General features: G+C 38.8%; 1 protein-coding gene across 1 annotated transcript; it reads left to right on the plus strand.

Annotated features, from left to right (window-relative positions):
* Positions 1-6898: 6898 nt before the first annotated feature.
* On the plus strand, positions 6899-21677 carry LOC127436344 (hyaluronidase-4-like). Its single transcript, XM_051690449.1, has 4 exons — positions 6899-7083; positions 16897-17888; positions 18356-18445; positions 20313-21677. The coding sequence occupies exons 2-4, from the start codon at positions 16935-16937 to the stop codon at positions 20778-20780; spliced, it is 1512 nt and encodes a 503-aa protein (XP_051546409.1). The 5' UTR covers positions 6899-7083; positions 16897-16934; the 3' UTR covers positions 20781-21677.
* The last annotated feature ends 6256 nt before the right edge of the window (positions 21678-27933 follow it).

Below are 27933 nucleotides of genomic sequence, written 5' to 3' on the forward strand. Positions count from 1 at the left end.
TTTGGAATCTTATGACTCCACTTGACTAGGCCTCACTGGTTTCTTGACATTTCTGCAAAATTTTGTCCCCACTCCATCAACATCAACATTAACTAAGGGTGTAACGGTTCAGTTTGTATCACAGTTTAAGGTCACAGTTTCGATACGGTTCGGTATTTGCTTTGTTCAGAAAAAAATATTACTGCCAAATCCAATGAATAATCTACTTGGTAAACACTTCAACAGGTTTTCCTTTAAATAACAATCATTGTTTTACAAAAGTAACCATAGTTTAACCATGTCATTTGTAGTAAAATCATAGTAACCACAATTTAAACATAGTTACTGTCATGGTTACAATATATAGTAAAATCATGGTTACTATATAGAAACTACAGTATTACTGTTATAAAACCGTGGTTAATTGTATCAAAACCATGATTTCTGCTCAGAAAACCATGGAAACAACAGTCACGGTTACTACAATATTACTATAGTAAAACCATGGTTAATTTTCGTCAGGGCCCTTAAATTAAAAAAAAAAAAAAAAATTTCTCAAATTACTAAATAAACATTTTAACTTAATACCTGCACTAATACGCTACATGCATCAACATAAAGTTCACTTCAAATTCATCTCAACATATATTCAATATTTTCAGAAGCTGTACATCACTATAAAAGGAATAACATTGCTATTAAAAAGCATACGAGAAGGGATGTTGTGATAATGCTGCTCGAGTATTTTAATAATACGTAGAAATCCCACATGAACACCCCAAGTGCTTTAGTTATTGTTTCATGTCTGTCAGAATTAGCACTGAGTGCCTGCTTAAAAATGGAAGGGAGTGTGTGCAGTTTTGGCTTACCTGCGGCTCTTTCCCTGGGTGATGTTAGCGTAAATTATTAATTATATATCAACATATTACTATAACAGCATTTTAATGCCATTAATCAAAGCGCATTATTTACCCTTGCGATAGATTATAGCCGCGTGTGGAAACAAGAAGAACTTACGTGCATGTTTTAAACCCTCACGCGCATTATTGCTAGGGTGGCCAGACGTCCTGTTTTTCCCGGGACAGTCCCACTTTTGGGATTTATTATTCTAATAAAAGGTAGCCAAGGATACGGCTTGTAAAACCATTAAAATCACACTGTGTTATTTGAAGTACATGATTGTATTAAACTATCCAATCACAATCCCCTATCAATAGACGTCCAGTTAGTGAACTGATTGAAGAGTCAGCCAGTTTGAAAGAGCACACAGATGAAACTGCTGCTGGAAAAATGTCAAGGAAGCGTGCATGTACATTTAATGAGGATCTTCAAAAAGAGTTTACATTTCTAAAAAAGGAGTTACAGACAGAGCATAATAAAGTGAGGTGTGAGATTTGTGGAGCTCGCTTTTCCATCGCCCATGGAGGCTGCACCGACATCGCGCAGCACATTCATACAAAAAAGCATGTGGATGTTGCTAAAAGTAAGTGTGCCACACCAAGTGTTAGCGATTTTTTTGTGAAGCAAAGTTCCGAATCTTACAAGGTGTACACAAGTGAAGGACTTTTTGCTTATCATTCTGTTGTGCATGACCATAATTTTCGGTCAGCTGACTACACTGCGAAATTGATCAAGAAATTGTATGATCCGAAATTTTCTTCTGCCCACACTAAATCTGTAGCTGTCATATGCAAAGTACTCGCTCCTTTGTCAGAGGATGAAGTTCAGAGTGATTTGGACAAGTGCTCATTTATCACATTGACTGTGGATGCATCCAATCACAAAGACATACAATTGTTCACTGTGCTTGTGCGTTACTTTAATCCACTAGATGGTATAAAATTCAAGATAACTGAGTTTTCGGCTCTGCCAGTTGAGATGTCAGATTTGCAAACTGACTACATTTCCAACGTCATTGAAAAAACATGGCCTTGATCAAAAACTAATTGCCCTCTGTGCCAACAACACCAACACTTTGGTGGTGTTAAGAGAGCTTGTAAAGGCAATATCTGGAGAAAGCTGCAGTCAAAGCTAGGAAGGGAAATTTTGGGGATTGGCTGTAATGCACACATCATCCATAACACATTGCAAACAGCAGTGGATTGTCTTCCGATAGATTTGGAGAGTTTTGCTGTGAAGGTGTACAAATACATCCATATCTACACAGTGCGTATGAAGGAGCTCATAGATGTTTGTGATTTTGTGCAGCTGGACTATCAGAAATTACTGTAGCATGGCAACACATGTTTCCTCTCTCTTGGTCCAGCTCTTGAAAGTATACAACACATTTTCAATGGTCTGCGTGCATAATTTCTTTCTCAAGAAAAATGCCCAAAGTTTCTGAGAAACATTTTCAGCAATCCTTGCATTAAACTTTGGATTGGCTTTGCACTTAAGCAAACAGACACTTTTAACCATGCACTGGAGATAGTAGAGCAAGACCACATATCAGCCACAGAAGTGGCTTTACACATGACCTGAGAAAAGTCTTGCAGACCAGGCTGGAGGAATCATTCATACCCTCTGACATTAAAAAGCAGTTGGATGCCCTGATTGAAGCTGGTGACATATGAGAGGATTCATTCTTTTGTGCAGTGAGAAACTTTTATTCAGCATCAGTGGATTACCTCCTAAATTGGAGCCGCTCATTGAAGAACACAGAAAAACTTGAGTGGGCCCTACTGAGAGACATCCCAGGGTGGAAAGACATTCAGAGCAGCCTCGAACACTTCTGCTCCAGAATCCTCGCTCTCAGTTTGATTGACGAAACCACACTCTTTGATGAGTGGGCTTGCATGAAAAACATTGTTAATTGTCGCATCATTGAGTGGAACATGAAGAAAACGGCTGTGTCTGAGAGATGGACAGACGTTTTTTGTGAGCTGAGAGCAAGACCATCAACTTCTGAGTCTTATCCAAGGTCGTGGAGTTTGTTTTATGCTGGCCTGGAACATCTGCATCTGTGGAGCGTGTGTTCTCATTAATGAATGCAGCATGGACACCGGATAAATCTCGACACAGTGAAACAGTCATGAAGGCAATGCTTTCCGTACATTTTAATTTTAGACTGGACTGCTCTGCATTTTACGATAAACTCTTGAAAGACAAGCGCACACTGAGAAAAATTGCTGCCAGCGAAATGTACAAGGTGACAACAGTTAAAGATGCAGATGCACCCTCTACTTTGCATTGATCTGTGTCTAGGTAAGGATACGTCAGTTTCATTTTTGCTGGGAGGGGGCTGTCGAGGCTGTACACCAACTGTTAACTGTGCCTTTAAGCAGCTTGGAAAATTCCAGAAAATGATGTCAAGCCTTTAGACAATTAGCCAATTAGCTTCTGATAGGAGGTGTACTGAATTGGAGGTTTACCTGTGGAAGTATTTTAAGGCCTACCTTCAAACTCATTGCCTCTTTGCTTGACATCATGGGTGAATCAAAAGAAATCAGCCAAGACCTCAGAAAAAAATTGTGGACCTCCACAAGTCTGGTTCACCCTTGGGAGCAATTTCCAAATGCCTGAAGGTACAACATTAATCTGTACAAACAATAGTATGCAAGAATAAACACCATGGGTCCATGCAGCCATCATACCGCTCAGGAAGGAGATGCATTCTGTCTCCTAGAGATGAGCGTAGTTTGGTTCGAAAAGTGCAAACAGCAAAGGACCTTGTGAAAATGCTGGAGGAAACAGGTAGACAATTATCTATATCCACAGTAAAACAAGTCCTATATCGACATAACCTAAAAGGCTGCTCAGTAAGGAAGAAGCCACTGCTCCAAAACCGCCATAAAAAGCCAGACTACAGTTTACAAGTGCACATGGGGACAAAGATCTTACTTTTTGGAGAAATGTCCTCTGGTCTAATGAAACAAAATTTGAAATGTTTGGCCATAATGACTATCGTTATGTTTGGAGGAAAAAGGGTGAGGTTTGCAAACCGAAGAACACCATCCCAACCGTGAAGCATGGGGGTGGCAGCATCATGTTGTGGGGGTGCTTTGCTGCAGGAGGGACTGGTGCACAACACAAAATAGATGGCATCACAAGGAAGGAAAATTATGTGGATATATTGAAGCAACATCTCAAGACATCAGCCAGGACATTAAAGCTCGGATTCAAATGGGTCTTCCAAATGGACAATGACCCCAAGCATACCTCCAAAGTTGTGGCAAAGTGGCTTAAGGACAACAAAGTCAAGGTATTGGAGTGGCCACTACAAAGCCCTGACCTCAATCTGATAGAAAATCTATGGGCAGAACTGAAAAAGTGTGTGCAAGCAAGGAGGCCTACAAACCTGACTCAGTTACACTAGTTCTGTCTGGAGGAATGGGCAAAAATTCCAGCAATATCCAAAATGTTTGACCCAAGTTAAACAATTTAAAGGCAGTGCTACGAAATACTAACAAAGTGTATGTAAACTTCTGACGCACTGGGAATGTGATGAAAGAAATAAAAGCTATGATTCTGACATTTCACATTTTTTAATTGAAGTAGTGATCCTAACTGACCTAAGGCAGGGAATTTTTTTCTATGATTAAATGTCAGGAATTGTGAAAAACTGAGTTTAAATGTATTTGGCTAAGGTGTATGTAAACTTCTGACTTCAACTGTATACCTTTGAACCTACACTACTCGTTCCTCAAAATTTAATGCTCTTGTCAGATGGAATTCTATGGCTCATCTGTTCCAAACTTTTGAGAGTGGATGTGCAATAACAAGTCTATCAAAACAGGAAAGCAAATGTCTGAAGTCCTTGAGTCTTGCACTGCCCCCCTAAGGTCTGGTGCCAACAAATCATTTCCTACTCTTAAAGCGTTTGTCCAGAGCCTGCCATTTGTTCCCTAGAAACAGATTTGCCCTTTTCTCTAAGGGTACAAGAGGTCAGGTAAATCTTAACCAATGATCCACGGTGCTGGGCCAATGCAACCTTCTCAAATATTTTAGATGTGGGAATGTGGTTTTCTATTGAAGCATTCCAACCACTTGGACTACCCTCATTTCTCTCACACCACTGAATAAACTTATCACAAATAAATTAATTTCAACTTTGACTTTCACTTTGAGGAGGTGGAATCCAGCATCCTGCACTCAATGGATCAAGATCTGCTTGGTGTGTCGGTGGTCCTTGTTAGTCATAAAGACATTTCCTTTTCTTAAACAAGTAGTTCTGTTTGTTTTCCCTGAAAAAAGAACAGGTCAGTCTATTTTCTGTTGGCATTTTGCATTTGCTTATCTACAGTATCTATCCATTTTGGCTGGTATCTTATTTTCTTTAACTCATGTACAACAAAGGAATTTTGCATAAGGGGAAAGACAGAGTAAGGCCTTCTCTGCAATGGCTTTCAGTTTGAAAATTGTGTACACCATGACAACCGGCCTCCACTACCCCTGCACATTGACCTAGACCCTATAATTTGTACGCCCTGCATAGCAGATGACTTGGTGACTGTTGGCTGTCAACAACACTCCATTCAGCTGACTTCCTTATGCTTGGATAACAACATGAAATCGTGGCAAGATCTAACAGGTTTCTACTATCTTTCCATATATCAACTGAATAGTCACAGTCATTTCAGAAAGACAAGTACTATTCTGTACCTGATGCAATTGTTTGATTGAGAATTCAGACTTTGTTTAAGGAGGATGAATGTGAGATTGAAAGGCAGAATCCCCTGTTTATCTCAACTGCAAGTCAAGCATCTAAAGGAACCCCATAAAATGTAGAGACAGCTGCACCACAGGTCTCATGTGCTGTCTTTAAATTAGAGTCAGAGGAAATTATTTTAAGATAAATGTGCTAACAAACTTTGGGGACTGTAACTTTCACATGGTAATTTAGCACGGTTTGCCATAGGAATGCGATGGGGAGGCCAACTAATGGTTCCAGAAATCACACCATGGATTATTGCAATCCAATGCATTTTTAACCAAAGCAAGGATTTATTTGTGTTTTTAAGCATGGAGAAATTCAAATGTGTGAACATAAATTTGAAATGGCTTTCACAAATATTCAAGTTATTGTATACCTTTGATCAAGGTCCATATTGTGTAATTGTCATATAATGTTTACTATTTTTAAATTTGTATTTTTATTGTAAAATATACTATGCAAATTGTGTGGATTGTGTATCTTGTTTGGATATAATAATCTATCAATCCATTCATCCATCCATTTATGATATCTATCTATCTAGCTATCTATCTATCTAGCTATCTATCTATCTAGCTATCTATCTATCTATCTCTCAATACATCCATCCAACCATGCATTGATCCATCCATCCATCCATCCATCCATGCATGCATAACTCATATGAAATATATAATTTATTACATCATAACAATAAATTATTCAAATACTACATTACTGAGAAATTACCTTGAGAAGAACTTTAATATTCTTGTTAATTTACAGCCTCTAGATATATTTCTTGACAAACGTCTACTCCAAATCCACAAAAGACAGTGACTAAGACAGAAAAACAAGACAATCATAGGCCACAGGGGACAGTAACTTGAGCAGGAAAAATGCTCCCAGAGCATCCAAATGGCAGTACCTGACTTTGTCTGTATTGCACTAAAATCCCATGTGAACACACAAACCAGGTGACTGAGGGATGAAAAACTATATAAACCCAGCTAATGCTGAGTGATGTGGATGAGCGTAAGACGCTGACACTGTGTACAGTGTCTTGAGGTAGGATCAACTGCATACACACACACACACACATGCACACACACACACACACACACACACAGAGACAGAGACAGACAGACACACACACACACACACACACACACAAACTTTCACATACACACTCAGTCAATGGGATTTAGACGGGAGTTCTCCCTCCCCTCCTGGTCTAGGCTAATCGCAGTGTTGTGGCTTTCTTGCCGAGGTTCTATGGTTGGTTTTTTTCCCTCCCTCTCTGGAAACTATCTGTCTCTCTTCCTCTCTCTCTTAACTGTGTATATAAGAAAGTGGTGGGTAGGCTGTTGAGCAGATAGTAAAAAACTATGCTAGTGTTCTGTAGAAGTAGAGAGGTGTGCGTAGTGTATTACCAGTAGAATGCGATTGAGGCAGCAGCGTGGGATGTACAGGTGAGTGACCTCTCATTACCTTGACTCACTACTATTATGTTTATATTACACATAGTATATATACTGTATAGTGTATAGTACTTTATATACAGAGCTCACATGGTACTGTTGACATCTGCTCTCAAAACAATGTGCATGGTAAAGGTAGGCACTGAAGTAAAATTCCATTCAAAAATAGTTGTCTGTGTTGTTTCTATTTTAGCTAAGTTTACAGTGTAATGTACACTGAAATACAGGGTTATTTGTTTCTAGACAAATTTTCTGTTGAGAGTTTAGCTTGAAGCAGCAGTAAAATAGGTGGGAAGAGTAGCCAAAAACTGTACTCAAGTAAAAGTACAATTACTTAAACAAATAAAATAAAATTACTCAAGTAGAATAAAAGTACTAACATAAATAATACCTGAGTAAGAGTAATAAAGTATCCAAATAAAAGAGTACTTAAGTAGTGAGTAAATCATTACTTTCACAAATGACATAATAGACGTTAACTCCCCTATATTCCACTACATAATACACATTTAACATATATACCAGAATTATTATAATTGTTATTAATGGAAATTCTGTCATCATTTACCATCATGTTGTTCCAAACCCGTATGACTTTCTTTCTTCCATGCAACACAATAAGGAGATATTAGACAGAATGTTTGCCTGAGTCACCATTTATTTTGTCATGTATTTTGTCAGTATCTACATTCTGTGTAACATCTTTTGTGTACCCCAGAATAGAGATGGTCACACGGGTTTGCAACAACTTGAGTGTAGGGAAATTATGACAGAATATTAAATTATTACTATTATCACTTTAAAGGGATAATTCACCCAAAAATGAAAATTCTCTCATTTACTCACCCTCATACCATCCCAGATGTGCATGACTTCCTTTCTTCTCCATAACACAAATTAAGATTTTTAGAAGAATATTTCAGCTCTGTAGATCAGTACAATGCAAGTGAATGGGTGCCAAAATTTTGATGTCCCAAAAAGCATATAAAGGCAGCATAAAAGTAATCCATATGACTCCAATAATTAAATCCACATCTTCAGAAGTGATATGATAGGTGTGGGTGAGAAACAGATCAATATTTGTCATTTTTTGCTAGACATTCTTCTCCCTGCCCAGCAGGGGACAATATGCAGAGAACAAACACCAAAAACACAAGAAGAATGTGAAAGTGATCTGTTTCTCTGTTCCTCATCCACACATTCTCATATCACATCGCTTCTGAAGATATTGATTTAACCACTGGAGTCTCATGGATTACTTTTATGCTGACTTATTTGATTTTTTTTAGCTTTAAAATGTTGGCATCCATTCACTTGCATTTTATGGACCAAAAGAGCTGAAAAATTCTTCTAAAAATCTTCATTTGTGTTCAGCAGTTGAAAGAAAGTCATACACATCTGTGATGGCATGAGGGTTAGTAAATGATGAGAGAATTTTCATTTTTGGGTGAACTATTCCTTTAAGGGCTCTTGTCAGATCTGGATGAATTTGTCAATAAGAAGAGAGGTTTGGAAACCTTTCTAGTAATTATTACAGTTATAATGTGAACAATGTCCCACATGGACATTATATATAATGCTGAAATATAAACCAAAACAAGATCATACTTTATTAATGCCTACTTTTCGCTATTTCATAGCTTTTAAAGTCCTGCGTGGATTTTTATTTCAGTGTAGTTACAGTTTTCAGTGTCGAAAGAATTTAGATCATTAGTTCTGTACAGCAGTACCACCGCTCCCTAAACGCAGAGTATGCAGCCTGCGTAGGGCACAGAACTCTCGCTGTGTCTGAAACCGCCCCCTATCCACTATATAATGCACTATTTCGGGTGTACGCCATTTTGTAGGATTGTCTGAATTCTGCGTGAGCCACTCGTTCCCTACTTTTGTTCACTCATTCTTACCCACAATTGACTCTAATTTTAAGTGTACAATTGAGACATACGAGCTGGGAGTTTACTGCTTCCTTCACTCCTGCAATGTTTTATTTCATGCTGAATATATTAAATTACTTTTTGACAAATCATTACTTGATTAAAATAACAACATATAGAGAAGCAACAACATACAGATACATTTTAAAATGTACTCTTTATTTATATTTATACAGAATTTTGCCATTAAGATGAAGAATTCTTTATTTAATAAATAATTCACTGAGATGATATTATTTCTAATTTAGGAGACTGCACACAGTGGAAATTATAATTCTGTGGATGATTTTTATTTTTTTTAATCCCCTTATTCTCCCCAAATTGGCATGCCCAATTCCCACTTCTTACTAGGTCCTCATGGTGGCACGGTTATTCACCTCAATCCAGGTGGCGGAGGACAAGTCTCAGTTACCTCCACTTCTGAGATCCGTGCATCTTATCACGTGGCTCACTGTGTATGACACCGCAGAGACTCGCAGCATGTGGAGGCTCATGCTATTCTCCGCGCTCCATGCACAACTTACCACACGCCCCATTGAGAGCGAGAACCACTAATTGTGACCACGAGCAGGTTACCCCATGTGACTCTACCCTCCCTAGCAACCGCGTCAATTTGGTTGCTTAGGAGACCTGGCTGGAGTCACTCAGCACACCCTGGATTCGAACTCGCGACTCCAGGGGTGGTAGTCAATACTTGCTGAGCTACCCAGGCCCCTTAATTCAATGGATGATTGAAATATTCCATTATAGCATGTAGGTTATGATAAGTTGGTCGGATGAGCAAATTATCAGCATCAGAAATGCTACCCAGCTTGTATTGGAGTTTAAAGATACTAAAGTATAACAAATAAATACAATAATGTACATTTGATAAAATGTGTTTACTCTTTATATTAACATATATATTAAAAATGACAAACAGAATGACGATTTATTGTATTCATTTATTATTATTATTTAATAAGAATAACAAGTAAGGCCCAAGAATTTTAAAAGTTCATATGTGATGTTGTTTCTGCGACAGCCCCAGAGCTCCAAAGCTCAGTGTATACGTCAGCGTCTGAATTCACTCACACATTTTGTTCACTCACTGCTGATATATAGTGCACTTACTGCCATTCACTAAATAGGAAATAATGAATGAGTGAACGATTTTGGACACAGCCACTCTCATCATCATAAGATCACCTCGCGCCTGCCCATCTCTAACACACGTGCAGAAATGTTGTGTGTTTGCGCTCCAGTTGTCAATCACGCAAAATGCATTTACACTTAACTTGGATGTCTACATGGATTTATACAGTTAATCAGCCCATAGCTGCCATAGTATCTAGAACCCTCACGAGGGCGTGGAGTAAATGTGTAAATACTGCTCATGACATGTGGGACACGGGACAAAGCATACTGATATCTTGCTGCAGATTTAAAAATGTACACTCAAATGAGCACTCATAAGAGTCCAATTACAGAATCACCCTGAAAATGACCATCGCATTACACAGAAAAGCCCGCGTTAGCATTAGAGCCACAACTTACCTTTGAGTGCTGCCTTAAGTTGGAGCTGCAATTTTAATCTTGAAATATCCGCTTGTCTTGGTGTTAAATGAAGGCATTGCATGACGAAACTATTATTTTTTCACTGTGCAGAGCAAAGAGTGTTTTACTTTGTTTGAAGAGCACGAAGCTGCAGCAGTGATGGATTCGGCTTGAGTGACAGTCTGTGACAGCGAGCGCAGCTGTAAACTTCCGCTGTCATAAAAGTCCCATTCAATAATCTCTCAATAAATTACACATGAACTAAAATTAAGCCCAGTAATGTAATGACAGGAATGCCACCAATTGTTTACTTGAGTGAGAGTACACACTTTTAAACCTAATCTAAATTACTTATTTAATTTAAATGATTTAAATGGAAATAATTGAGTTGAAACTTGAGTAGAGATGACAGAAATTCTTGGGACAAGTTCCAGTAAATGGATGGAAACAAAGGTGTTGCTGTAAAAAAATGATAAAACATTTTTTACATGGAATTTTATATTGAATTTATTGCATTTTTGATATCAGAAGCACATTTCCTTGGTATGATACTGTAGCTGTCAATGAACAATGTTTGCTCTCATTCAAGAGGAAACTTTCAAGTTACAAGTTCAAGGATTTCAAGTTATTTCAAGAGTCAGTGGTGTTTACATGGGCTTTCAAGCAACTCTAAATGTTTCATTAATAGTGTAAAGGGCATGTTCGAGTGTGTTGTGACTTTATGGGTTTGGATGTAAAAGTGACAGGGTAAGACCTTTCCACAAGTGTTTTAAAAGGAAATCAAATTAAAGAAAACCTAATTAGCCCATGCGTTCCTCAGTTTCCTCAGTTCCTCAGAGTCAGTTTAATTTAAAATTTACTGTGAGGAAGTGTGCTGAAGCACCACTGATGTCATTGAACAGTGCCACTGTAAATATTTTGAAGTGACTTAATAAGAGGGAAGGGTTTAGAGATGAGATAACTAACTTCCTGATCAAGAGCTTCTCTGGGATCACAGCCAAAATGCACCAACACTGAAGATGAGTAAACGACAGACAAATGTGGTGCCATTGTCGTCAATTATAGTGAACGTTTGTTTATAAATAGGAAATGTTTGGTCAATGCGCTTGTGTATTCATAACTGTTCATTATCCATATGACTGAAAAGTAGATTACAGTGCAATGGATGGTGACAGCTTTATTCAGAATATCCAGCGTGATCCATTCATTAACCTTATTGCAATTTACAATAACACATTTGGCAGATACGTTTATCCAATGCAACTTGCAGTGCATTCCAGCTATATGCTTTAGTAGTTTGTGGTTCTTGGGAACACATATCTAACCTACAACCATGGTGTTGTTTGTGCCATGTTCTCCCAGTTGAGCTAAAGGAACACTCTTAGGGGCCAGAACAATGCAAAAAACTAGATGGAGCATGTTTTACAACTTGAACTTGACATGGCATCTTAAAAATTCAGCGCTTCTCCATGAGATGATGAAAAAACAGTGAGATGTAGTGTAATGGTCTAAGACATTGATTTAGCGCATGTTTACATAGAAAAGCAATTATAAAACATCGCTGATGGACACAAAAATATATATTCGGTGTGAATGGTCCCCTACCATCTAAGAGATGACAATCTACTTCAAACCAAAACACAACCTCAGATTAACTTGATTATAATTTTTGTTTTAGTCTGTTAAAGTCTGTTTGGGTTACACCATGATTAAGATTCCCTTTTTTGGGTTGTTTACCATTCAAGCATCAAACAGCAATAAATAACCAAATTAAACCTCTTATCTGTGATCTTTCTGTGTGATCTTTGGATTCCAACTACATAAAGAGTCGAAAGATCAAACAGAAAATATTCATAATAAAATTGAAAGCTATGCCTGTCACAGAATATCATTTAATTTCATTTGAGACTAACAAAAGGTTAAATGGTAAGATGCTTGAATGAGCTTGCCTCACATCGTCCTCAAAGCCACAGTGATTAAACCACACTTCTGCCAAATAGCTCTGAGGTTCCTTTATGGCTATTCAAGAAGCCTTTCTGTCTCCTGTTGTAAATCTGGTTTTGGTCTTATTTATGTTTCCAATTTGGATTGAATTCACATTTGGATTGTATTCAATGAAGATGCGTTGAAATGTTCACATCAGGTTGACTCCATGTCTTTTGTAGTTTCTCTGAAGCTGCTTCCTGAAAGGTTTCTGCATAAACCACTCTCACTAACCCACATGTATCTTAATTATTGCCAGAGAGGGCTGAGGGTTTGAGGAAGCTTGAAGGTATGGTAAATAAATCTATTTGAAAGCCATTCAAACGTAATCTCTTCAATTCTGTATGGTAAGTTCACATGCCCCAGTGTTTTCACTGAATGCTAACCCAGAAGCTTCATGGAAAGTTTTATTCATTCCCCCCCGACTTGGATTCCCCAAATACAGTACTTTGAAAAAAAAAAAAAAAAGAAAAAAAGAAAAAACCTTGTCTTGTGCTCTTGAAAATATGCTCTGGATTAAAGTGCCTTTAGTAAAGCCTTTCACAAACATACATTTATGAAATCGGTAAGTCAATGCATTAAAGATAATTTCTATGCTGAAACTGCAAAAATAAATTAATATTTTCAAACCAGTTTTCCCGAATGTTACACCAGTCTTCCATTGATCGAAAAAACAGATAGTCCCGCCCCAAACTAACGTAAATGTTGTTGAGTCAGGAAGTTTGGGATGCTCAAATAAACCACCATGACATTTTTACTTCATGATGGTTAGGTTTAGGGTTGGGGATTGGGTTAAGGGGCAGAGCTTTTAAAATATGCATTCCCTCTTTATTTTACTAAATCATTTAAAACTATAAATACAACTCACATTTAGTGCCACCTTGTAGACATTTCACCTCAACAAAACTTCCAGCTTTGGCCCCTGGGGGCAGTAATTTGAATTTCAGTCAGCAGGAAATGATTTCAGCAGCAAAACTATTGACCAACGGTCACCAAATTCACAGTGTGAATAGTCTGAATAATCAGGGCAATGATTTTAAAGTGACAGAACCACAGTGTTAAATTTTTGGGGAAATTAACCTAAAATGGCTCACTTACAGTTGTCTCTGGATGTTATGCTGGGAAAGGAGAAATTATTTTAACAATAACAAAAAATTAAAAACTTCAGCTAGAGTAGCTAGTTATTTCTACTTGATCTATACCTTAAAACTGATTTTTGTGACTAAATGTAGTCAGGTTGATGCAGTCATATTAAATCATATTTTTGATGATTAAAAGACAGTTTAATTAGATTTTACAACATTTAAGCACTTTTTTTATTACCTAACAAAACAATCGTTACAGTAAGTAAAACCTTTCATAGATCCAAGTTATTAAGGTATTATATGAACTCCATATCATACTAAACACATCGAACATCCTACACAAGGTAAACAAATGCCATAAAGAGCAGTCAACTGTATCTGTGAAGCTTACTGCAAAGCAGAGGTCTTATTATGCAGGAAGTGGTTTATTCTTCCCCCTCCTGGCATGGGCCCAGCGCTCTCAGCCAGGCTCTTTCCAGTCAATAACACAACGACCACGGGGCTACAGAATTTGCCTTCTTCCGCAACATTCCACGCTGTACCTAATTTTTCAATCTCTGATTTAGCACATGACTGGCATTAATAACCTTCGAGTGCATGTGTTATTACTGCGATGGCTACCAGTGACTGATTCCATGCCTTACTCTAATGCAGCAGCCGAGAGAAATCAGAGACTCCTGAGACATGTTGTAACATTTTTAAAGTAACTTGGACATGAATAAGTCTCTAATTTAAGCTAGGGGTGGGCGATATACCGGTAAACATGATAAACCAGTAGAAATTTGCCAATTGGTATACATTTTGGATTATCGTCTCTATCACGGTAATGCAAATTTGCCACATGAGAAATGTGTACAGTCAGGGGCGTAGATTCTGGGGGGGGGTGGGTAACCCCCCCCAATAATAAAAACAAGCAAGTACAACCCCCCCCCCCAATATTTATACCATGATCAATGGAAACATGTAAATTCTTCACATTGTATGTGTGTTCAAGCCAAATCTACGCCCTTGTGTACAGCACATAACATGTCCACAATACACACTCTGTCGGATAAATGGAGGAAGGCAGAGGGACTGCTCGTTCCTCAAATTCATTTGAATGAGAAAATGAGATTATGGAGAAAAAAAAACAAACATCCTCCGTGGTGTAGAACTGGTTTGGCTTTAGAAAACGCGATACCGGGCAGGAAACAGCAATTTGCAAGGTTTGTACATTGTGTATGTCGATTTATCCATGTGCGCGTATATATCAGAGGTCAGGGCTTCACATGAGACTGATAGAAATAAAGATACGCAGTTTTTCACTGACAGCTGCATATGCCATTAGATGAAAAGCTTGTCTAGAACGCGAGAAAAAATTAATCCTGAATCAGCTTCTGTGGCATGAAATTTCGCTTGAGTGACCGTCAAAGCAAATTCAGTGACATTCATCCTGTGCTCCAAACATGCCTCCCATCCAAACACACACAGCTGTGTTTTGTGCAAGTGTTGCACATGCAGTCGGAAACATGCAAGTGCGCTGAGTCTTAAAGTCATCCCGGTCCCTTTATTTGTGCTCCTATGACAGAAAAAGCGCAGATCACACCCGTTACTCATTCTGGTTTCTCTCGATGTCAAGTGGGTTTTTAAAAAGACACATCAAACCCCTTTCTAAAATTCAGTTCAAATGATTTTTGATATCAGGAGACAAACCAGCCATATTGTCCTTCAGATATTTTATATTTTCTTTATAGAGATTACTAAAAAACAAAGAGCATAATTTAATGCTTTATTTATGGATATTTTTTTTAATTTATGTCATTTTACTTTTTGCATTGCTTTGAGAAGATGTTAAGTTTCTTGAGGAAAGTTACATATAACAGTAATTATATAACAATAATCATAACAACAACAACAACAACAAGAAAAAGAAGAAGAAAATTGGTGCACATCATCAGACCGAAATGTGTATTTTTATTTATGTTTTTACTTTGACTATGTTTGTCAAGTTCAAAATAAAGAGAAAATGATATAAGATGAAGAAGTTTTCATTTATAAAGAATTTAATTCACTGACTGGATTACTCAAAATTACACATTGCAACATGGCTTCATATATAATAAAATTTTATTGATTTTTCAGAAAAATGTAACTATATCGTGATATATATCGTTATCGTGATATAAAATTGCTCATATCGTGATATAGGATTTTGGTCATTTAAGCCATCATTTTTTCAATATTTCTCCATCAACTATGTACTGAAACCCAGATGAAAGCTTTGGAATTTTGATCTATGCATATGAAGTTGCCACAGAAGTGGCATGAATTTGGACAATTGCATTTAGGTCCATGATCTGTGTTGGAAAAACCTTGCAAAATGTTTAACCACATATGTAAAGGTTACCCTTTACTTGTGTGGTGAACTCAGCTAATTTGTCTTTGAAAGCTTTTGTGTGCTGATAGGCCATCCGGAGAGGACAGCTATGATTATGGCTATGTGGGCGCCACACTGGTGAGAGTATGTGGCTGGATTTGGCCATTACACTTGTGGTTAACTGCTGGTTTCACTGATGACTGCAACCCCCTAAATGACCATTTGACTCATCAACAAACCAGACAGAAGCACAAAATGTGTTTACAGTTGACTTCTCCCTACATTTCACATTTAACTTGGCTTAAGATTTTGGGCCAAAGGTGTCACATTTATCTTACAAATGAGCGCATTACCCATTTTAGCTGTTAGCTACTTCGTCAATAGCTAACATGCTTGTATGTTTTTGTTTAAATTTGGAAAGTATAAATGTATATAAATATAGAGCTGTGCTCCATGTATACCAATGCATCATTCACAACATGCTCAGAGTTGCATTTCTTGTGTTTATATTCACTTAGTTGCAATTTTTGCCAAATTTTCTGAATATTTCAAATTTTTCTGTTTCACAAGCTATTAAACTTTAAGCTAGATATAATTTTACAATCATTTGTACAAATGCTTTCCTTTTGCCACGAGTATTTGCTAATGGCAGGCTCATTAAATGTAATTAGCATTAGCATGCCCCTAGGACAGCATTTGAAGTCAACATGTAATCAAAATAGACCCTACTTACTTTATTAATACATTAACACATGCATTTTTGGTCTTATTGTGCACAATTCATCAGTGCATGTTATTTCCGAAGTATTCAAGTTATTGTCTAATTCAAGACATACAAATTATGGTTAAAATAGTACATGTCTTTTCGACCAAACCTCTAAACAATATTTTCTGTATTTTTATCTCACAGGATGATTGACATTTGCCTGTGCTGAGTCACGCAGCAGAATGCCCGGTGTGCCCTGGGGGGCCTTGCAACACCACACTGTGCCCGTAGCCTGTGCCATCATCTGTTCCTGGCTGCTGATCCTGGTCCACTCCACCTTTTGCCAGAAACCTGCTAAACTGCCTCTGGTGGGCCGCAAGCCTTTCCTTGCAGCCTGGAATGCTCCACTGGACATGTGTACCTTGAAGTACAATGTCAACGTCAGTCTTGATCTTTTCCACATCAGCGGCAGTCCACGAGCGGTCCACACAGGCCAAAATGTCACCATCTTCTATGCCAACCGCCTGGGCTACTACCCTTTCTACAATGAACAAGGGGTTTCCATCAACGGAGGCCTACCTCAGAACACTAGTCTTGAAGAACATCTTCGCAAAGCCCAAAAAGACATAGCACACTTCATTCCTTCGGAAGACTTCCATGGCTTGGCTGTAATCGACTGGGAGTACTGGAGACCGCAATGGAGTCGGAATTGGCACAAGAAAGACATTTACCGACAGCATTCACGCGAGCTGATCGCACAGGCGTACATTAATGTGACCGAAGAGCAGGTGGAAGAGTTGGCGCGTTTGCGATTCGAAAAGAGTGCCAGGGCGTTCATGCAGGGCACTTTGCAGCTTGCTACTCAAATTCGCCCACATGGCCTCTGGGGTTTCTATCTGTACCCTGACTGTCACAATTACAATGTTCATGCACACAACTACAGTGGCACATGCCCCCAACAGGAAACCCTCCGAAATGAAGAGCTGTTTTGGATGTGGAACAGCAGCACTGCCCTTTTTCCGGCCCTGGCGATACGCAAGAGCCACACAGACAGCGTTCGCAACCTGCACTTCTCGAAGAATCGGGTAATGGAGGCGCTGAGGCTGGCCTCCCTTACCTCATTGCCCTATGAGCTGCCTACATACGTATACACACGACTGGGGTATAGGGATGAGGCAATGACATTTCTGACTCAGGTAAGTAACCTGTGCATATATTATTGGCTTTTTTACATAAAACCTAATTTTTACAAAAAGCTGTTACAGTCAGCTAAAAGATAAATTCTACAACAAATGTCTTTATCTGATGTTATTATTAGATGCTTTCAAAATAATAGCCTATAGCAAATGGTGAAACAAAATACTTATTGTTTTCCACTGTAATATCACCTGTACAAGACTGAAATCAAGAGCTCCCTCTAGTGGTCCAAAAGCACACTTACAATTTAAGACACTAATGGCTGGATTGACTACAATAAAAAAAAAAAAAAGAAAAAAAAATACTTACATTTACATATAAAACCTCAGTATAACCATTTCATGTTTTAAGAAACTGTGGCACTGAATTTAATGTAACGATACTAACACATCACAGCCTGATGTCATAATAAATACATTTTATATTCTAATAATGTTATTAATTATTTAATTCACTTATTTCACAGAAGGACTTGATACACACAATAGGAGAAATTGCTGCTTTGGGAGCTGCAGGTTTTGTAATTTGGGGAGATCTTAACCTCACTTCCTCAAGGGTGAGTATTTTAACACCTGTTCATGTATGCACCTGAAACATCTCTAAACATCTGTTTCTGCTCTTCACATACTTATTTAAGTGGTGCAGGTCAAGACTAGATAATCTGCTTCAAGGAGAAATGTTCATACATTCTTAGAGATTTTCAATATGGTTCGAGGATGTTTGTAGCAGCCTCCAAATGAGATGATTTATCACTGCAGTTGCAATAATATGAAATTCATATTGATTTCAGGTTCAATACAGAATGTATTCATGAAAATAAAATGAAAATACTGTCATTGTTTACTCACCCTCATGTTGTTCAAAACCTTTTTGACTTTCTTACACAAAAGAAAAAAATAATATCTGTTCTGTAATGTCTTTTCAATACAATGGGGCAGTTGATAGTGATGCACTTTAAAGCTTAAAAGGGACCTCATGTCCTATTCCCTGGTAAGCGTCTCATAGCGCTCATGGATGTGCAACAGTCATCAAGATTTTTACTGAAAAAGGACTTTAATTTCGGCCTGTTTCTCATATGTCTTCAGAAGACTTAGTATATGACGCACAAGCCATACTGACTACTTTTGTGGTGCTTTCAATATCTCATGACATCTCGTAATAATTCGAACAAGATGGCAAAATCGTATGACATTGCACAGCTTGGTTTTTATGAAAAAATTCTATTCCCATAGAGATCAACCAATCAACATACAGAATTTCAAATCAATACAATACAGGCATCAAATTTTAGCAACACTTCTACCAAACACTTTCTTCAAATAAAGGACAAGTCTGTGAACAAATGTGGTTCCAATTTGGAACAACACTGATGTATCTCAATAACCTGTAATATGTTCCAAACCCTTATGTTTCTTTCTTCTGTGATACACAAAACTTATTTTCCTATTCAAATCATGGTAAGATTTAGGGTTTGAATATGGTGATCGACTTTATGATTAGGTTTTGGTTTGGCATAGTGGTTATGCTACGTTCCATTCAAAGTCAGTTGTGGGATATTCCTCTCCGGCCTTAAAGGCATTCCATTCCCAGATGCTCGGAAGATGACGTGTAAGGAAACAAAACTGCAATGCTCCCGTTAGCTTAGCAGGGGTTTTACTGTCACCAGAGATGCCTCTTAGCAACCCAACTGATAAACAATGCTGCAGTGCTAGCATTTGTGCTACAGGTGTACGATTATCAAAAGAGAGTATAATTTACCATGATTTGTACACCTGTCTCTGCAAATGTTTGTTAAACAATCTTTAATATCAAGTAATGTGGGAACTTTGACTCATTTATCAATATTATTTAATAAAAGTTAATGTTTAATCACTAACTTTGTACATCGCCCCAGGTGCTGACATGATTGTGTGACGTCACGCACCTGCAACTTGACGAAATCAGAGTTGATGTTTTCCAAAATGCACAAATCTCCAAACTGGAAGTCCGGACGATTGTAAAAGCGCCGTTTTATTGCACTTTTCCAACTTTTCGAGTTGAATGAAATGCAGCCTTAAACTTAGGAACAACATCATCACGTGTTTCATTTATTTTTCTCTATGGGAGAAAAAGTTGCATGCTTTCTTACGAAAGTCTGATTTCTTACGAACTTCACGAGACCGCGTTAGTGCTTTTTGTTTAATCTTTAAAGTGAGGCATCCACTGCCACTGTGTTGAAAATACAAAAAAATCTTTACAAATTTTCCTTTTGTGTTCCACATAAGAAAGAAAGTCATATGGGTTTGAAATGACATGAGGGGGGAGTAAATTGACTGAATTTTCATTTTTGGGTGAACTACTTGTATACTTGACAGCTAATTTTAGGTAAAGTTTCCCTACAGGTTTATGCCACACATTATAACTTCCTCTGAATTTCTCCTCAGCACAACTGTTCCAAGGTGAAGGCATTTCTAAACCATAGACTGGGTCAGTACATCATTAACGTTACCCGGGCAGCAGAAGTTTGTAGCGAATTCCTGTGTCAGTCAAATGGACGCTGCATCCGCCGAGACCCGGAGGCACCCCACTACCTGCACCTGAGCCGCACCAACTACCGCATACTGAACAACCGCAACGGCACCTTCACCGTGACAGGCTGGCACTCCCAGCACGAGCTGCAGCTGTTGGCCGAGAGGTTCCACTGTCATTGTTATCAGGGTTACCAGGGGGATCGCTGTGATAGCATAGAGCCAACGGAGAAAGAGGAGGACAACATGATAAAAGAGGAGGTGGAGGAGGAGAAAAAGGTGGAACAGGAGAGACACGAAGAGGAAAGGGATACTGCTGTGCCTTTACAAAATGCCTTTTTACTGACCACTCTGCTTCTCTTGTTGAACTTTAGTTGTATTTAAAGGGATAGTTCACCCAAAAATGAAAATTATGTAATTATTTACTCACCCTCATGTCATTCTTCAAAAATCTCTACTTTTGTGTTCAACTGAAAAAATAACATGGGCGAGTAAATAATTGTGCTTTTTTTGTGTGAACTATTCTTTTATGAAAATGTGGCCACAAAGCCACACAATGGCACATCATAGCTCAATTGGATTTTGCATTAGTGAAGATTGATTATTTTTACAACTAATGTTACTGTTTGGTGATGTAGACGCAGGCCTTGTTTGCACAAACTGGAGTCTGACTAGATACATATGACTGTTCTGAATCTTAGTTCTCTACCATTATATGCTCTGTAATTTGAACTGAATGCTGGATTCTTATGTTAATTTGTTGATGGATTTCAACAGGAAAAGTTTAATCTATGCAGTTTTTTTTTTTTTTTTTTTTTTACAAAGCACTGACACCTAGTACTTACCTGCGACTTGAGACCCAAAATTATAAAAGCAAGCTTATCCCTTTAAATAATGCTTGCTGTCAGAGCACTTCAAAGTCAGGGAGCAAATTTACCTAAAACAGGGTACATGAAGGTGTAGCCTTCTGTGATACAAACAGCATGCTTTATAATGTAATCAATGCATTTAAAACTGGCCAAATATGATGTCAAAATAGCTTTTAAAAAAACTAAAATACAGGTCATGTGATCCATATTACATAATTTTGCACTTAATTTTGCATAATTATACACTTAAAGGGATAGTTCACTAAAGAATTAAAATAATCTCATTATTTAATCACTCTCATGCCATCCCAGATGTGTATGACTCTCTTTCTTTCATTTGCTGTTAACAAAGATTTTTAGAAGAATATCTCAGCTCTGTAGGTCCATACAATACAAGTGAATGGTGATCAAATCTCTGAAGCTCCAAAAAGCACATAAAGGCAGTGTAAAAGTAATCCATAAGACTCCAGTTGTTAAATCTGTGAAGCGATATAATAGGTGTGGGTGAGAAACAGATCAATATTTAAGTCCTATTTTACTATAAATCTGCACTTTAACTTTCTTCTTCTTTTGTTTTTGATGATTCGCATTCTTAGTGCATATCGCCACCTACTGGGCAGGGAGGAGAATTTATAGTGAAAACGGACTTAAATATTGATCTGTTTCTCACCCACACCTATCATATCGCTTCTGAAGACACAGATTTAACCACTGGAGTCTTATGGATTACTTTTACGCTGCCTTTATGTGCTTTTTGGAGCTTCAAAATGTTGGTACCTATTCATTATCTACATTACGGAGCTGAAATATTCTTCTAAAAATCTTTGTTTTCAGCAGATTAAAAAGTCATACATGGCATGAGGGTGAGTAAATGATGAGAGAATTTTCATTTTTGGGTAAACTATCCCTTTACGATATAATCATAGATTCATCATTATTTTAGTTAACTTGTACTAGTGGAACATATTAACCATATAGCCCACTGTCTTTAATAATTGTAAAGATACAAAATATAGATTAGCAAAGATATTATGTGCCTCAATTTATGATATCCATATTTTTGCTGAAACAAAAGTATGGGCACAGTCACAATGCAAGCACATTAGACTGTTATTATTGTAATTAGAGCTGGATGTTGCATTTCCTGTCCTATAAAGTTATAGTAATATACCAAATCACGCTGAGTTGCCATGTAACTTGAAAGCTATTCAAATAGAGTACAAACACAAACACATTACCTAGATTACAGGTATGGTGAGTGAATTCATAATTGTATCTTTTTAAATATAGATCTTTATCAATAGCCTACTGTACAGCAGAAGAAAAACAATGTACTGATTAGATTACTGATAGAGAAACCTCACAACCAGAGTTAAAGCTAATTTACAGAAATTTTAAATCTCAGATTGTCATAAACATTTTTTCCCTAAAATGGCTCTCTTTAAAATGAAGATTGCATTTGTTTACTCAATGCAGGAACTTATACGTGCTAAACTGTGTGTAACAGTATTGTAGTGTAAGGCGTAGTTGAATATGAAAATGAAGAGGAGACTGAGCATTGCATGTTTGCTGATTCAAGAACAGCATTTTATTTTTCATAACTTAAAGAACAGTCTCACCATTCAACAAGCCAGGCCCCAGATAAACCAAACACCCCAGCATTCTCAGTCATGGTAACCCCCCTGAAATAAAAGCACCTCTTTTCAACCCCTGCATAACAGAACATAAAAGATATCCCTATTTACTGAATTTCTTCCTAAACACACTTTATTTAACACTTAACTGCTTACTTTAATTAACACATTCCAGCCCTACGCTGAGCACCCTGGGAAATGGAAATCCCCCGCACAAATTCAACCACACACCACACATTACGTCAAAGTATAAAGGACGGGCAAGGACGAAGCAGGAACCAGCAGAACAGTCAACATAAACTTTAATGAGAAACTCAACTTAAAACAAACGTAAACAAACACAGACACATATGCAACGTGGCTGCGTGCATCTCTCTCTCTCGAACCGGCGTCTCTGGCTGCCCTTTATCTCGCTCTCCCGCTGATCAGCTGATTCAGCGCCGACCGTGCTCCATCACGGCCTGGCCATGCCCTCCTCCTCGTCACATTGTGCTTCTGTCCTTTTTGCTCATCTGAACAAAGCAAGACAGAACCATTGATACTGAAAAAACAAAACAAAGGAAGGTATATACCTCAAAATCTTTCAATACCTTATCTTTGAGTAGAACCTGCAAATTGTTATATATTTGTCTACAGATTGATAAATATGTCCAGTTTCGGGTTGATGGATAATTGGACTATATTTTGTCACTATTTTCAGGCATATTATTACCCGCTTTTGACACAATAACACAAATATCACATTTTGTAGCATTTTTTAGACAATATGGGACAATATTATCAGAGCCTTTAATGTCATTCAGTGTCTTTATTACCTCAGTGCTAAATGTTGCCAGTCTCCAAATATACTTCCACAAACAATGGAAATATACATATATGCTATGTGTAATTAAATACTTGATGGGTTTTTTTTTTACATTAAGCAATACTACCAAATACTAAATGAAGACAATGCAATGTGCAACAAATGTTACTTGACTCTTGATGCACTGCAAATAAAGGATTGTAACCTGTATTTGATTTAGCTTTTTCAAGATTTTCTTTGACTCACAGAAAATATATGGCACTGAACATCAAAACATCCTATAACAATGTTTTGTATAAACTGTATTGCACAAGACCCCAAAGAGATTTTAGGGGGTGGGGGGTTACATGACGCTATGTGAGGGTTGGTCACTTAAAGGAGAGTTCCGCTTAAACTTTGCTACAATTATCCTTTTAAACAATTTTAACCAGTGAGAACTGTAACAGTTTTGTTTGGTAAACTGTGCTGGGAGGGCAGGATGTCAAAAAATTCGAAATCGTCGGCCTGTGGGGACATTAAAAAGCACTTACGCTCTCACGTGCCAGATGCCTCGCAGGATCAAGATGGCAGAGGTCCAGTCGACAGTGACGGCAGCGAGCTTCATGACGTAGGTCGGGATATCTCAAACATTTATGCAGCACTGACGAAAATCTCGACCGACATGGAGGGCCTTGCAGATATACGTCGAGCGATCTCATCTATGGAGGTGAAATTTTCCACCCTGATCACAAGAATGGATGATGTTGAAAAACAGGTTGAGTTTCTGAAGTTGGTCAAAAGAGAGCTACAGGCTAACCCGCCTACTTCCAAGGCTGATGTGGAGTGGGTGTGGGAAAAACTAGAGGATAAGGAAAATCGGAGCAGACGTAATAATGTTCGTTTCATTGGAATCACCGAGGGAAAAGAAGGTCAGGATATGGTGAAGTTTTTGGAAACAGCGGCCCCCTGGCTCGAGATAAAGAGCGCACACAGAGCTCTCGGTCAGCTTCCTGGGGCGGGTGACTGAGCCCGTTCTATCCTGGCAAGATTCTTGGGGTCAGCTGACAGAGACTTTGTTCTACGAGCGGCTAGGAATAAAGGAAAGTTGTGCTGGGAGGACCACAACATCATGGTTTTTCCGGACTTTGCTAGATCGACTCAAGCGAAGCAGCATGGATACAAAGAGTGTAAAAAATTGCTGCACCAACAGAAGGTAAGCTTGGCACTGCTCTATCCGGCTAAGCTGAGAATTGACCGACAAGGATGGGCGTAAGAATTTTTCATGCCACGACAAGATATGGCCTTCATTAAATCAATGGAGTGAGTGGGTAACTTTGCCTGCACTCGATCAACAGTTCAGACTACACATCATGCATTTTACTGATGCAGCCTGAGAGGGTTTGTTGTTCTGTTGTCTGCCCACTGGCTCCTGCCTGACTCTTTTTTTTCCTTTCTTTTTTTCCCCTCCCTTTGTTAACTTGCTGTTGAGCTCATTTGCTCACATTGTGGGTTCGATATTATTGTTTACTGGGGCCTATTTTATTTTTCATTTTATTGAACATATTTATGTACTATTTAATGGCATGGTTTATGTTAAGAAAAAAAATTATATATATATATATATATATATATATATATATATATATATATATATATATATACACACATTGATTTGAGAAATCTGGTAGCAATAGTGTTGTGGAAAGCCTTGTGAGCATGCATGGACCGTCAATGGACACCAGTTGGGATTGTTATGCATGGGTGTAACCTTTGCTGGCACTGGCAATGACAAAGATGATGACGAAGAAATAAAGAACCCAAGTGCAAATTTATTCCAACAGTGTATCCAAAACCCTAACTACAATCATAAATATACATAAACATGAACTTCACATAAAATAAACTTGGCTTGGCATAACAAGACTAGACATAAACTTGAATAATCCAACACAGTTACATTTACAAACAATACCTGACAATGGACCATGGAAAACATGAGGGTTAAATACATGATATGGGAGAACATATGACAAAGATAACCAATAAAACACAAAGAACTCTAAACAAGATAACAAGACAATCAACCAATGAAAACAAGACACATGAACATGGAGGGAAACATGAAATCACATGACAAGAGAACCACATGACATGACACAGGAATTAGAAATTTTAAAATAAAACACATGAAAAACATGAACCAACAAAATACACATGACATATCCCCCCCACTATGGGGAGGCTCCCGATGCCCCAACACATAAACTCAAAGTTCTGTAGGAAGCTTGGGGGGGGGGTGTCTTTAAGCGTGGCATGGCAAGACAAGGCGTGGAGCATGGGACAACGTCTGTGGAAGGTGGAGCCATGAGAGACTCGAGGGGCGGAGCCTTGAGACTTGAGGGGTGGAGCCATGGAAGGCAGAGCCGTGAGAGACTTGAAGGGCGACACCATGGGACTTGGTGCCCAGAGAGTAGCCGACGACTCGAAGGACCATGGTGGAGCCGGAGGTTCGGAGAACCGAGGTAGCGCCCAAGGCTCGGAGGACCAAGGTGGAGCTGAGAGATTGGAGGACAGAGGCAGAGCCGGTGGGACTGAGGACCAAGGTGGAGTCGTAGGGAAGGAGGTCCCCAGTGGAGCTGCAGGCTCGGATTGACGAAGTGCAGCTGTGGGATTGGAGAGCTCAGGTGGAGCCAGGTGGGACAAGGGACCCCTGTGAAGCCGATTGGCCAAAGGACCATGGTGGAGCCGAAGGGACATAGAGCCAAGGTGAGACTGAGGGCTCTGAGAACTAAGGTGGAGTCCAGGGCTCGGAGGGTCTAGGCAAATTCGGAAGGGTCAGGATTTCCCCTTGTCTGATCCTGAGGAAGCATCCATAGGGTGGGTACAAGGGTAGGAACCATCTCCAGGTCCACTAGCTCAGATGTGGCTATGACATGGCATGGAACAGACTCAGGCGTGGCTGTGTCGTGGCATGGAGCAGGCTCAGGCATGGCTGTGACATGGCATGGAGCAGGCTGAGGCGTTGCTGTGACATGGCATGAAGCAGGCTGAGGATCCGGGGCAAAAGATGGCGCTTGCTCAGCGACCATTATGAGGAACTCTGGCTCGACGGCCATGCCGTGGAACTCTGGCTCGGCGGCCATGCCGTGGAACTCTGGCTCGGCGGCCATGCCGTGGAACTCTGGCTCGGCGGCCATGCCGTGGAACTCTGGCTCGGCGGCCTTGCCGTGGAACTCTGGCTCGGCATCCACCTCCCCCACAGTGAACGTGGAACCAATAATCTGCAGGGTGAGGTCGATATATTGAGCTAGGCTGTGGGTACTCTGACCGCCTGGCATCAGAGAAGAGATGGGGTCATACAGTCCAAATCGGAAACAGTCCTTGAGGGTCACCTCATTAAAATGCACCCTGCAGGCCAGAGTGCAGAATTCCTCCACATAATCCTCCAGGGGACGATTCCCCTGGTGAAATTGAAGAAGCTGGATTGCTGGGTTCATATTGCGTCAGTCAGGTATTCTGTAACATTTGCTGGCGCTGGCAATGACAAAGATGATTACGAAGAAATAAAGAACCCAAGTGCAAATTTATTCCAACAGTGTATCCAAAACCCTAACTATAATCCTAAATAAACATAAACATGAATTTGACATAAAATAAACTTGGATTGGCATAACTAGAGTAGACATAAACTTGAATAATCCAACACAGCTACATTCACAACAATAGCTGACAATGGACAATGGAAAACATGAGGGTTAAATACATGACATGGGAGAACACATGACAAAGATAACCAATAAACACAAAGGACTCTAAAAAAGATTACAAGACAATCAACCAATGAAAACAAGACACATGAACATGGAGGGACTAGACATTTCAAAATAAAAGACATGAAAAACATGAACCAACAAAATACACATGACAGTGGGGTTGAAGCGCATCTTTTTTCTGTTCTGTGGTTTATTAAGGATGTTATGGTAACATCAATGCTGGATAGTGGTCTATATAATTTAGCCTTGGGTACACAATTTATCTTTACATATCAATATATCACACTTTAATATAGGTAAAATGTTTCTCTCCACATGGAATGTTAATGGGCTGTGGCACCCTATAAAAAGAAGGAATGTTGTATCTTTTCATAAGCGTAAAAAATCTGATATAGTGTTCCTTCAAGAAACGCACCTTCTTCACAGGAAGCTGAAAAACTTGGCAGGGCATGGGGTGGGCATGTGTTTTGTAGTGCT

Source organism: Myxocyprinus asiaticus, chromosome 46 (genome assembly GCF_019703515.2).
Source record: "Myxocyprinus asiaticus isolate MX2 ecotype Aquarium Trade chromosome 46, UBuf_Myxa_2, whole genome shotgun sequence".
Taxonomy (NCBI): domain Eukaryota; kingdom Metazoa; phylum Chordata; class Actinopteri; order Cypriniformes; family Catostomidae; genus Myxocyprinus; species Myxocyprinus asiaticus.

Coding starts and splice junctions, on each gene's coding strand:
- LOC127436344 (XM_051690449.1), top strand. CDS start 16,935: ATGCCCGGTGTGCCCTGGGGGGCCTTGCAACACCACACTGTGCCCGTA. Junction 17,889..18,355: donor CAATGACATTTCTGACTCAG/GTAAGTAACCTG, acceptor CTTATTTCACAG/AAGGACTTGATACACACAAT. Junction 18,446..20,312: donor TTAACCTCACTTCCTCAAGG/GTGAGTATTTTA, acceptor ATTTCTCCTCAG/CACAACTGTTCCAAGGTGAA.